This window comes from Pocillopora damicornis, chromosome 9, assembly GCF_964200805.1.
Source record: "Pocillopora damicornis chromosome 9, jaPocDami1.2, whole genome shotgun sequence".
NCBI classification, from domain to species: domain Eukaryota; kingdom Metazoa; phylum Cnidaria; class Anthozoa; order Scleractinia; family Pocilloporidae; genus Pocillopora; species Pocillopora damicornis.
In genome coordinates, this window is record NC_142678.1 from 12,470,859 (window position 1) to 12,484,029 (window position 13,171).

At 39.0% G+C, this 13,171-nt stretch overlaps 1 protein-coding gene across 1 annotated transcript; it reads left to right on the forward strand.

Moving 5' to 3' along the window:
• The first annotated feature begins 1,750 nt into the window (after window positions 1-1,750).
• LOC149040162 (uncharacterized) lies at window positions 1,751-8,487 on the forward strand. Its single transcript, XM_089181710.1, has 9 exons — window positions 1,751-1,874; window positions 2,800-2,929; window positions 3,929-4,241; window positions 4,970-5,170; window positions 5,292-5,369; window positions 5,901-6,066; window positions 6,292-6,351; window positions 6,970-7,257; window positions 8,273-8,487. The coding sequence occupies exons 1-9, from the start codon at window positions 1,769-1,771 to the stop codon at window positions 8,485-8,487; spliced, it is 1,557 nt and encodes a 518-aa protein (XP_089037836.1). The 5' UTR covers window positions 1,751-1,768.
• The last annotated feature ends 4,684 nt before the right edge of the window (window positions 8,488-13,171 follow it).

Here is a 13,171-nt window from a genome sequence, read left to right on the forward strand (position 1 = left end):
CAAGCCCAGGCTATTTGCAATCTTAGAGAGACGCGAGAGGGTTGGTACACGGACAGCGGTTCTTTGTAAAGCTTTTCTAAAGGCCGCATAGAGTAATAAAATGGAAGTGATTATAAGATTTGTAAAAATGTTTACTTTCTGAGGAAACTAGGTGCTAACTAAAATATATCAACAAAATAATTTTTTTAAAATGAAGCTTTAGTTTTATGGGCGTCGACGCTGTAATCACGAGAAACACCGTAAGAACCACATCGGAAAGAACTGGAGATTGATACGGATCGAGGTTAGACTTCCTAAATAATCTATATTAGCAAATGCCTTAATATGCTTTATAATTTAATAGCTTGAATTTTTTCCCAAACAGCGCATGCCCCTATTGTTTATTTTGGGGTCGCATGATATCCTATTTTGAATGTATTTCCAGTCAGCCTCTGAGAGGGCGGCATTGCAAAATTTATGACATCAGAGGGTAACAATTCACTCTTACCTGCGAATGTTGACCGACCCGATTCAGATAAATTATGCCGGTCAGATAAATTATGCTGGCATGATGTTGCAACATATGCCTTAGTCAGAGCATCGAGCATAATGCCAGCATATTGACTTATGCTTCTTAAAAATTTTCTTGACGTTGCTGTTAAACACGAGAGAAATTCTGTAGCTTGAATAACGTCAACATCAAGCCCTCTTTTCTTGCGTGCACTGTAGGAATTTGATCCTGAAACTATCATGTGTTCTGAACTTCTGTAAGCCTTTTATTCTCATTAAGTTATACTTTTAGGTGTTAGGAATGAGTGAGGGGTAATTCTTTTGTTTTTATATTTCAATTGAACGAAATGACAGCTTTTGAGCATATGCCATGTTTTCAGGGGTGACACTAAAAATGTTCGAGCATAATTTAAAGGCGAAAAAGTGGAATGATACGCTGATGCTGAGGTTGACATACAGAACTGTCTGGTGTAAACTAGGTAGCATACAGAATGTTAAGGTGAATAGACCACTTGCGCATGCATCTCAAATTATTTAGTCCATTTTATGTGTGCTACTATTGTTTATGTGGTTGAAGTTGTTGTCGTTTTTGTTTGTTCATTCATTTGTTTGTTGTTTTCTTTTTTAACGAGCTTAAAAGGGCGCGTATTGGGAAAGAAGATAGAAATTACTCACTGATAGGGTTGTCTACTTATTACAAATCATGCTTTATGTTTCACACATTATGCTAATTTGTTATGCTCAGTTAAAGCGTGCACATGACAATTCGCATAAAAATACATAGAAATATTGGGATCCATGTTTTTTCCTAATTTGTAACCACGCCTGGTCTTGAAATGTAATACCTGGCTACTTTGAAACCAAGCTTAAGCGTGGTCTTAAAAAGATTAAAATTTGTTTTAAAAAAATCGAGCTAGCGGTGTCTCAGTTGGAATTCCTACGATTCTGGCAAAGTTTTTCTAAAGCACAGAGTCCAAAAATATTTTTTTAAAAAATTTCAATTTTTTCTTATTTATTAAATTTTTTTTTGCACTTTTATTGCAGCATAATGCTTGATTCTCTTGCCTTGTTACTATTCTAAAATAATGCCGGCATAATGTGGACGACCCTACTCACTGAGCTCTTTTAATTTAAGTACTCTTCAGTTTTCTCTCCTTTTATCGCCTTTTGTGTTGTATGACAAACTTTGGCCGTGATTCTTACGAGCCACCGTTCTTACACAAGCAATAATCCACAAGCGTAATTACTCTTTGTTGCCAGGTCTCTTGGCATTCGCGCAATGTTTAAGGAGCCCGCTATTCGCGTACCAAGTTTAGTGCGTCTTAGAGAAATAGCACAGGACACGGGGTTGGATGTTCCTGAATCTGATCTTCGATCATACCAGGGTAAGTAATTAGTTTATCATTTAAACTTAGGAGAGTGTGAACGCAGAACTCGATACTCACAGGACCATCGGTTAATACCAAATTAAAATAGAGACTTCTTTGACACGTTCCAAGAAACGGTAGTTACAATAGCAATGTTCACGACGATAAGGATATAAACAAAGTTTATTGAAGCGAAGCGATGGGACATAGTAAAACTTGGAGATGAAATGTTGCGCAGCGAAACGATGAAAACAGGCGGAGTAAACGACGTATAAAGCGGTATGAAGCGGTTTCGAAAATTAGGAAGAAAATACAACGAAAAACTATAATTTAAAGGCGAAAAAGTACGGTCAACTTTGGAGAGCAACTTTTCCATTAAAAGATGTGAAAGGTCAAAAGACAGCCATATCCGCGTTGGGAATTTTAGAAGTTGTGCCTTAGATCGTTGATGTTAATACGACGAATTGCTAGCCTGAGCTGAGAGTTTTCCTGAACACGTACGATTAACTTTACTCAATAGTACAAAAAAAAAAAAGCTACTGAGCAGCACAGAGAATGTTATCTTTGATTGAGAGCAGTACAAAGAGTATTAACTTTAATTATACCATTTAAATAGCTTGAGAAAATATGTCCGTTGTTTGGGCCACAGAAATTCGGAAATATCTATGTAAAGGAAACTCCGAAATACATGAAACGCAAAAGAAAATGACGAAAGGAAATGAAAAAGCCAAAAAAACTACTTTGCAGGAACAGATAGGAAGCACGCAGCAAATGACAAAAATAATTAATTATATTGTATCTTGTATTCTTTTCAAATTGCTGTAAATGCTATTTTTAACCAATTTTAAGTAATTTCTTTTCCCTCTTTTCGGAGGATTTGTGAGGGACGAATTTTAACGAGAAAATATAGTTTTTCTCTCATAGTATTGTTGATATCTTCTAGAGGCCATTTCTACTATTCTGGCTGATACCTACCAACGGTTGTACGAGTTACCAGACCCCAAACTGCCTGTGAAATATCCACGGACACCAGGTTACAGACCATTACCAGAAGACAACCCTTACAATGCTTGGTTAGTAAAAATAAAAAAAGTTTTCTTCTTAACCTTTTGTTAAAATTGTTTACCTATATTTTTATTCATTTATTTTATTGTTATTATCATTATTAAGTTTATTATTTTGTAACGAACTTAAGAAAATTAACGGCACTTTTAAAATTAAAAAAAAAACATGTTTTAACAGTTCTTCTGTTATCTTTAGTTCTGAATCATGATAATACAAAGTACAAAGTTGAATTTTAAGGGTGTAACAAAATGCTGATTGGACAAAACAAACAATACTAACAGAACAATGTATGCATTCACAAGGAAAGTTTTAAATTAACATGATAAAGTTGGTGATTAAGAGTAGGTTTCTCCAATTGAATGTGGCTAGTTTCTTTTATTTTAAGTTGAAAACTTGTGGAAGCGTGATCTAGGATGTTAAAACATTTATCAGAACAAAGAGTGCGACATTGTGGAGAATTGTTTAGATGTCTGAAAATGTGAGGGGCCCTATCACTGACCAAGTGCTCACGTACACTGTAGATGAATGTCGACAGGTTTCGCCGACATAGCAGGCATTACAGCCCGCACATAAAAACTTTTACACCTACACAATTTGTTCTGATGAAGTTAATTTCCAGCGACAGTTACAGGGGGTTCTGCAAGTGGTATATAGCTAGTGTCCTATCAGTTTACGTTATTGCTTTGCATAACATCCAGAGCCTGGCTTAATGATTTATCTAACTTGAAGTATCACTTCTCCTGAATGGCATCAATTCGTAATAGGGTACTGATGCCCAAAAACCGCCCCTTCTCAACCCCATTCACCCTCTTCCCTTCACCCATCCGTTCAGTTCCATCATTGCTCTTATGGATGGAGAGAAGCATCTCTCGCAAAAGAGGGAAGAGCACAAGGAAGTCAAACTCCAACCTTTGCATGCAGGGTACAACATACTAATCACAAGCAAACTATTGTTTCCGAAGAGTAAGGAAAAAAGACTCCGCAACACCTTACCTTTACTGTTGCAGGTTCTGGCGCTGTAACATCCAAGGAGCATCAAGAGGTAAGCTTCACGGTAAAACAGTAGCCATCAAGGACAACACGTGTATTGCAGGACTTCCCCTTATGAACGGTTCCCGACTACTGGAAGGCTTTATCTCGGAAACTGACGCAACAGTAGTGACCCGGATATTAGACGCCGGTGGACGCATTATCGGCAAAGCTACCTGCGAGAATTTAAGTTATGACGCTGGAAGTTTTACTTCAGTAACAGGTCCAGTACTGAATCCATACAACTGTAAAAGAATGGCTTATGGTTCTTCATCTGGTTCGGCAGCTTTGGTGAGGTTCTAATCTAAAATCTGAAATTCGTTGATGAATGGAAAGTATGATTTCTAAGGGTCGGGCCTGACCATTAATCAGTGAAATCGGTGGATGTAGGTGACGTCGTCCCAATGGACGGTCGTGCTAAGTTCCGTAGCCCCAAGTGAAGAACGGTGGCGTTGTCCCCAACTTGAAGGTGGGTCGCCCCCAACTTTTGATCTAAGTTTATTGAAGCGATTTTGAGATTTAAAAGGTATGGCTCTTGCGCGAGGGATATTTGTGCCAGGTTTTTAAGCAGTCTCAACATTGCGATCGCCGGTTGGTTGAAGGTTTTCGCACTCGGGCAATTGAACCTATAAGCTTTAAAACTTTTGTCAAGATACATGAAAAACCTTAATAAAAGGTACTTCAATTGTGGGCGACGGAACCATGGGCGACCGTGCAACGGGGCAACGTCACCTGTTATTAAATCGATCATTACCTATCACTAGTAACAGAGCCCGTCTCCTGTTCCTGGACTCAAATAAATTGTAAAGGCCGAATTTTCTTTTTGTTCTTTTGTTTTGTTTATTTTTAGCATGATCGGGTTCCATGCTCTTAGAGCTTCAGTTTGTTTGTTGTTGCTTTTTTTTAATAAACCTTTGGTTTGGAGCGAGTCAGAAAATCGATAAAGTTCACAGAAAATCCTAAACGAATTAAAATGTAACAAACAAAATTGTTTATCTTGGTTTTACTTTTTTTGACAGGTTGCCGGTGGTCACGTGGATATGGCTTTAGGAGGGGATCAAGGGGGCTCCATTAGGATGCCTGCCGCCGCATGTGGAATTGTGGGTCTAAAACCCACATACGGTTTAGTTCCATATACTGGGATCATGCAGATGGAATTTACACTGGATCATGTGGGACCAATGGCTAGGACAGTTTATGACACAGCTTTGATGTTGGAGGTAAGGATTTACGAATAGACTTTTACTTTTCCTTTTCGTTTACATAAACGCACTAGGGATAAGTGAATTTTTAAAGGGAATATCTTAACTCTATTTCCCCTGTCCATTTGTTTACGTTTAGGTGATTGCCGGGCTTGACGGAGACCTCGATCCCAGGCAGCCAAGAGATTTGTACATCGATGAGACATACACTTCGAAGGTAACTGAAATATTCAAAACGTTTGCGTGATCGGTGTAAGAAGCAAAGCAGTGGTTAGAGATTCACCTTCTCTGCAAGTTAGATGTTGATATCTTCTTTGACAAATCAATGATCGCGAGAGAGGGAGTATAAAGAGAACATCAAATATATATATGTAATATTCAGAGAAATGCGCGCGCCGTGATTGGTCAGAAAGAGTTCATTATATTTCCATAAAGCATGCACCTTACGTCACACGAGTGCACTTTTGAGATATAATGCATGCAGCCAAAGTCATCGGTACGAGCGCGCGCAACACGCGATACATTTTATAAAAGAAATAAAAAACCCTGTTCTTTGGGCATTGTTGAGTTATATATGCACTTGGGAATTTTTAAGAACACTCGAGAAGTGCTAGAAGCGCTCGCCTTCGGCTCGTGCATCTCCACACCTCTCTCGTGTTCTTAATAATTCCCGCGTGCTTATAGAACTCAACAATGCACTCGGCGCGTTTTTTTTGTCTTAAATATAGCACTGGACTTTATTTTGTAGTTATCAGGTGAAATTTCGCATCTTAAACTCAGGATATTAAAGGAAGGGTTTGGACTGTTCAGCTCAGAGCCTGACGTTGACAAGCTTGAGAGAAAAGCTGCTGACCATCTCGGAAGTGCATCGGGCGCAGTAGTAGAAGATGTGCCTGTGGCCATGCACTACGAAGGTAGACATGAATTTTTTGTAAAAGTGTTATTTAAATGGCGAGACAGTCACAGAGTAGTCAGTCAGTCAATAAAACTATTCATTGGTCAATCTGCTTGTTAGGCATGTTTAGCAGTTCTTTCCGTCATTCAACTAGTTGAAGATCTTCCATCCTTCTCATTTATACTCGTTCCTATATTCTTTACGTTTCATTTTTCCTTTCGTTCATTCTCACTTCTATACCCAGGAGCAAGCATACTTCAAGGTATATGCGCAGAAGGGGTGACACGAGCGATCTTTGAGGCAGGTATGTTGCTATTTCGCTTTTAAGCGAAAAATTTTTTTACTGACTCACGCCGCCAATATGTTCCCCGATGTTGCCCTCGCGCTCGGTTTGTAAGTTAATATTTTCCTTCTTCTTAAGTGAAGTTTCCCTAAAAGTAAGGTACTTCCATTTTTACGAATTCCTGTCTGTCCTTTCTATGAATGATGAATGTGGATTATAAGGAAGGTCTTGCTCAGAAGTAACACTTTAAATTCAATCGACCTGTGCCGCAGAAACCAGAATAAACCTTAGCGGTCATGGACCCAAATAGTTATGTCATTAGTGTTCGTGCAATCGCGTTGTGCAGAGTGCTTTTTGATGCGGCATGGTTATTCCAAATGAGAACTGGTAAACCAGTGAGAACTCAAGTGAAACCATGTGAATCACCTGGAGCACGTGATTAAGGCGAGTTACCCTGTCTGTTTGATTGAGAGGTTAGCGAAAAGTTCTGTAGACCAATCACAAAACGTTGAGAAGCTAAACAAGCAGAATTATATCTATTGTTTGTTTGTTTGTTTGTTTGTTTATTCGTTTCTTTTTTATACTCCGTTGAACATTACCTTTGGAAGGATAAACAAGAGGCGTTTTATGATCTTTTAGGGTTTGGAACAAGCTCAAAGATGTATTACGACAGAACGCTTCATGAGGCTTTTTCACGAGGCCTGAAGACACACCTGAATGATTTGCCAATCACCATCAAAAAAGACATTTTACTTGGACGCTTCCTTTTAACAGAATATAATGGAACTTTCTACAGCAAGTCGCAAAACTTGGGACGAGAATTGTGTAGAGCATACGACAAAGTTCTAGAAGATTATGAGGTGTTGTTGATGCCAACGATTCCCAAAAAGGCGCAGTCTTTCCCGCCTGTAAAACCATCAATTGCAGGTATGAAAGTTAATGAATGTAAGAATGAACAAATGGAAAAATAAATTGATGCATAAAAATCTAAACAAAGAGAAAACACATCACACCTTACTCCTTTTACAATCAAATGCAAGCATTCATTTACTGATCTTTTTGTATTTTACTTTCACTTAAGTCATCCATTAAGCAATCATTGGTGATCCTTGCAATTTGTCCTTACAATCTGATTGCTCTCTGACTCAGTGATGCGATTTATTTACGACTCGTGTTGTTTTTTTGCTTTTCGGCATATTCTTTGCCCAGCCGACGAGAAGGCAACGCTAAAACATAACAAGCACTCAGATTTCAAAGCTAGTTTCGAATAACCAATGAAATTTTTAGGAAAATGAAAGACAATTTGAAAGAAGTCATTGAGTGGTGAATCTTGCAACTTTTGTCCCCAAAACTGTCCTTTTTTTCGGTAAAAAAAAATGAATAAATCAAATTTCTCAGAATTCCGGTTCCGCTGACTTTATAAACCGCTTCAGTACTAGGCAAGAGAATGTCAGTTGAAATTCCAGTGGTACTTGATCAATAAATGTATGTTCTGACTAACTCCTATAATTAATAAAATTTGCAAATGCAAATGGTTGTAGCAAAAGGGTAATTGAACTTTGTGTGGTGTATAAACATTGGACAGAAATCATAACAAGAGAAAATAACTATAACCTCTTAATCAAACTTTTGATTTCAAATCTTTTAAATCGTTCTTATGATTTCAAATCATGTGTATGGTTATGGACCAAATTGCTCTCCACTCAGTCCAATTATTATTACAAATAGAATCTGTAGCAGCAACCGAGATTTTTCCTATTATTTTCCACACACTTTAATTGGTTAGCCTATTATCTGCTGAGTGACATAGTCCAGTTTTTTTGGATGGCTGCTGTAATCGGCGCAGAGGCTGATACTTCAGTTAAGCAATCGGCGTCAGTTTGTTGTTCAAAGGCTACAATCAAGTTACAATCAAGGATTAACTTGACTCGTTCTCTTTCAGATTATTTGAAGAAAGTTTCTTACATTGGCCTCAACACTGCACCTTTCAATGTCACAGGACACCCAGCCCTTCAATTCAACGCCGGCTTCAGTGACGGCTTACCAGTTGGTATGATGATTGTGGGAAGAAAGTTTGACGAGGCCACTGTTCTGAACGTTGCCTACGCTTACGAAAAGATAAGGCACGCCGAAGATAATATATGCTTAATTGAATAAATGCATGGAATAGCTATAGTCATTTTCTCATGAGTCAGTTTGAGGATTTGCTCCTGTAAAACCACACGAACCTTTCCTATCCTATTTTGACTGGTCATTACTGTTAGCTGGAGTGATAAAGAAAAAGAGGATGATATGAATGTTTATTTCGTCCACTGTCGTCTATGCTCAGGGGTGGGGAATTTTAACCTTGCCCTTCTGGGGTGGAGAATTTGACCCGGGAATTTTAAGTCTTTTCAGCGGAATAAACGTATTTCAACTTTTAACATGGAGGTGTTTAAAAGTGAAAAAATTACTTTCGCGAGCAGATGGCTCAGTAAAAATGGTCTACAAGAAAGTCCCTGATACAAGTCATGTCTTTACTACAAAAATGACCATAAAATCCAGCGCGTGGGTGGGGCATTTGAAGCCGATTTCGCCCCCGGGGCGAGAATTTGAACAAACTAATCTTCACAAGTTCAGATGATTGGAGGGTTGCCCGAAAAAGGGGGGGGGGATGTTGGATCTTTGAATTGATCGAAGCATTACTATCAAATAAACTTAAATTTCCTGTGATTTACCGTTGCAATAAACGATAGGTCTGGCCAACCAGGGTGTTTGTAGTAACCCACTTATGTTTTAAACTTCCATTGATGAGGCTGATGCGGTTCCTAAAACATGGTTATCATGTATAGCATGCTCTAAAGCGTTTTAGTTGTGGAGCGGTTTACGTTTAATTGTCGAAAGTCACTCCTGATTGCATCGTAAGATAAGTTAGCTTTGTAAACTGAATCGATAATAAAAATTAGCCACTGTAACGAGTTTGGAAATCTTTAACGGTGGCCAATTTACATCAGCAACTCGGTTGTTAAAATAAAATTATCTCGCAACACCCCCACTGACGCAGCATCATAACTTCTTTAGAAATCTACCCTTTCATTCCTGACTACAAGGGCTTCACTTAACCTCGCAGTAAGATTAGTCCAGAAACTCGCGCTACCCTCTTATTAATTAATCAGATCCAAAACTGGAACCACATACGATAATCACTCGCGTTTTCCTTTGTCGTTGTTTTTTCCTTTAGTTCTCATTGTCATCAGGCAATACTTGTCTTTGTTGAAGTCGACTGTTTTGTAGAAATGGGTTTTGGTTTCAAGACAGTCAATGTCGTGGAATGCAGTATGTGTATATTAATGGTAATACTCGGATGTGGTGTTTAGTTCTGAATTACGTAGATTCTAAAGACGTAAGTCCTTACTCTTTAAGATGTTCACAAGGTAACTAAGTATCATTAGGTGCTTTACTTGATACTTTAAGATATTTACGTTCTTCTTCTTTAATTACTCTCCGTCTGAAGGACAATAAAGCTACCACGCAATTATTTTCGCTTACCAGTCGGTGGAGCTCGGACGTTGTGAAAAATTATGGCTTCTTCTTGGCAAGACAAAGGACACATCATGATAAAACACAATTCTCATGCATAGCAATCCCAAAAGAGCAGCGTTCACGCACGCAGTCAGTGTCCAATACCCGCTGATACAATATCTCTTTTTCGGTTTTGCTCTTCCCGTGAGCATTTCACTTCTTCTGTAAGCCTTTTGGTCTTGCCGTGAGTGTTTTTCTTTTGCCGTGGGTTTTTGGTTGTACCGTGAGGTATTTGGATTTACCGTGGGGTATTGGTTTTGCTGTGAAGTATTTGGATTTGCCGTGAAGTAATTGCTTTTGCCGTGAACTTTTGGTTCTGCCGTAAGCCTGTTGGTTTTGCCGTCAAGTAATTGTTTTTGCCGTGAGGTATTTGGTTTTGCCTTGAAGTAATTGTTTTTGTCGTGAGGAGTTTGGTTTTCCCGTGAAGTATTTTTTATTGCCGTGACAGTTATGGGCCATCGTAAGGACTCGGGTCACGAGTCACAAACATTCAAAAAAGAGCAGCGCTCGAATGCATCGTTTCCTTCGAAAGAAAAAGGGTTAGACGGATTAGGAAATCCTTTCATTGCAAGCCAAACTAGGACTAGCGGACTTGAGAAAGTTTTCTCAATGAAATTTATCCAGACAAGTCCTTTATAACATGACAGCTTTCGCAGAATTTCCCACTTGCGTTGCTGAGAATTCCGCACACGCTGGTTCAGTAATCTTGGACTGTATACTTCCTCTTGATTCAGGCTTTATTGACGACAATTCAGCATTTCACGTTCCGTTCTGCAATCTATCTACTCTATAACAATCTAATCCTGGGGTTACAAAAATGTTACATTTATTAGCTGAGGAAATCCACACCCAGATACGTAATTCCGTGTGAGATTCAAGATTCACTCACGTTCTGTAACGATTCGTGGGCACTAATTTCCTATTAAACATGGCTTTACTTGACAATCATGCTGCTTAGTTCCTACGCGCTTAAACGCCCTGCAAATACCTAGTTTCGTACATCACTGCTCGCAGAACTAATTTGATTACCCTATGCCGATCCCAATTACATGCTATTTTTAATTGTAACGGTAACGGAATTATAACTCACTTAATACACAATTAAATTCATAATAAATCCAGGAAATCAATTTTTGCGTGGAAACATTTCACAACAACAGGTAAATTGTAAAAAAAATGATTGTTTGTTTTGTTAAAATTTGGAAGCCTCACTAGGATGTTGCCCCGGACACTTCCGCTGCAAGGCCTCATCACACTTGATTATATTCAGTACATGTTACTCTAATTTTGTATAACATTGTGGAAACTACGAGCTGAAGCACGTTTTCTCTCACTGTTGTTTTCTTTGTTTGTTTGTTTGTTTTTTTTTTTCCAAACGAGCATCAATTCCTCCCAAGTTATTGATTGACTTGAGATCCGCCGTGAATTTTGGTGTTGCCTGTCTCCTTTTCTAGTCGCTCCACGCGAGAAATTGGCCTCAAATACATTTCCATATGTTTATGAGGGCTAAGCGGTTATAGAAAGTATCAATGTATTCAGAAGTGATCTGTGATATGTTGCAGGACTACCTGTTAGCAGCGCCACAATAGGGTTTCTTATTTTTAGTAGTTTCTTTCTTTTCAGATAAACAATAAACTTAACTTCCTCCCGTATTCAAACAAAACAACTTACTTAAGCGCCTAACGAGGCTAACAAGACCTTTTGGTTTTTTTGTTTTCTTTTATAATTACTTTTTTTGTCCACTCTCAACAGCAGTCCCCTGCTCCAGCCCTTCTTGAGTGCTCTTGTTAATTTATAACAGTGCCTGTTTTTTCTTCTGACGGACGTTAAAGAACAAATGCTCATGCGGAATATAAAACTTAGGTTACAAAAGTTGCCCACACGGAAAATGAATTGACAAAATCAAATCGGAGATCACATAGTTAAGAAATGTACTTATGCCAATATGGCAACTGTTCTAGAGTTGGAAATAGTACTCGTGAAATCATTTGAAAACCCACGACTTGAAACGTTAATTAGTCAAATTCGTTTCACAGTTCTGTCCACTAGCCATGCGTGACAGATTACTTCGACCCGCATGTCATCTATCCATAGAACAGCTGTATCGATTTCAGACGTAATAATTATTCAAGACCTTCCGACTCCTCAGTGCGTCGCTCAAGATGAATTATGATGGGAAATCTGCTAGAGGCAATATACGTCTTGTACCCTTTGTACTTAGCGGCTGTTGTGTATATATTGCATTGGTTTTGGTGTGATAGCAGTCAACATCACGGAATGCGCTCTTTGTACGTTAATACTGGTATTACTAGGATTAACCGCAGCACAAACTCATCAAAATTCGGTAGAAAAGGATGTTAAGTCCTTCGACAGGTCGCTTATCAGATTTCAACTAAGTAACTAACCACAACGTCTCAATATTTTTCACAACTGCTTAAATACTTTCTACTGTACAGATATTCATACTGACCAACCTACAGTCATGCATAACAATTCCCACGGCGCGGTAGCGCTGCTAAACGGACAGACACCACAGTGGGAGTGATTTAATACTTCCTATATATTACATTACACTGGGCTGAAGTTCTCGTTTTAATAACATTCAGCACTCGCTCAGTCTTTTTTCATTCCACTTCTTTTTCACCGTCCATATTTCCTTTTCGATATTTTAAAAACTTTCAGTTATGCACAAAGAGAATATTGTCAGGGTCTGGAAGAGTATCCTCGGGATCCGGGATTTGACCAATATACGGTGCGGGAAAATGCAAAATATCTTGACAGGACTCGGGATTTGATTACTCCCCGGGAAGCGCGACTCGCCAAAATTTTGTTACGGGATGCAGGGATTTTTTGCCTGTATGTCGGGAATTCGGGAAAGCGCCATGACCCAAATAAACGTTCCAGCGGCGAAAGCGAATCAACCGGGCGAGTAGCCTACGTGTAGCCGCACCCTCCCTCCTTTCGCCTTTGGGGGGGAGTGTGCGGCTACACGTAGGCTACCAGGCGAGCGCTGAGTGTGTATGTGGTGTCTCCTTTCAAATCAAACAATAGTGTGTGCCTGGTCAATAGTTATCTAATTGAAATTGTCAAGAAATTCCTGGACCCTGGACCCTGAGACAACAAAGGGTGTTTTTTTTTAACCGGATACCAGGAAAGCGCACGTGGTGTAAAAACATATCAGTTATATTGACTCAATGCTCTCAAGCTCTTCACATGACTTCACATCTGTTATCTTGAGCCGCTGAGGGGATTATTTTTAACAATTTGACCGCGAGATATG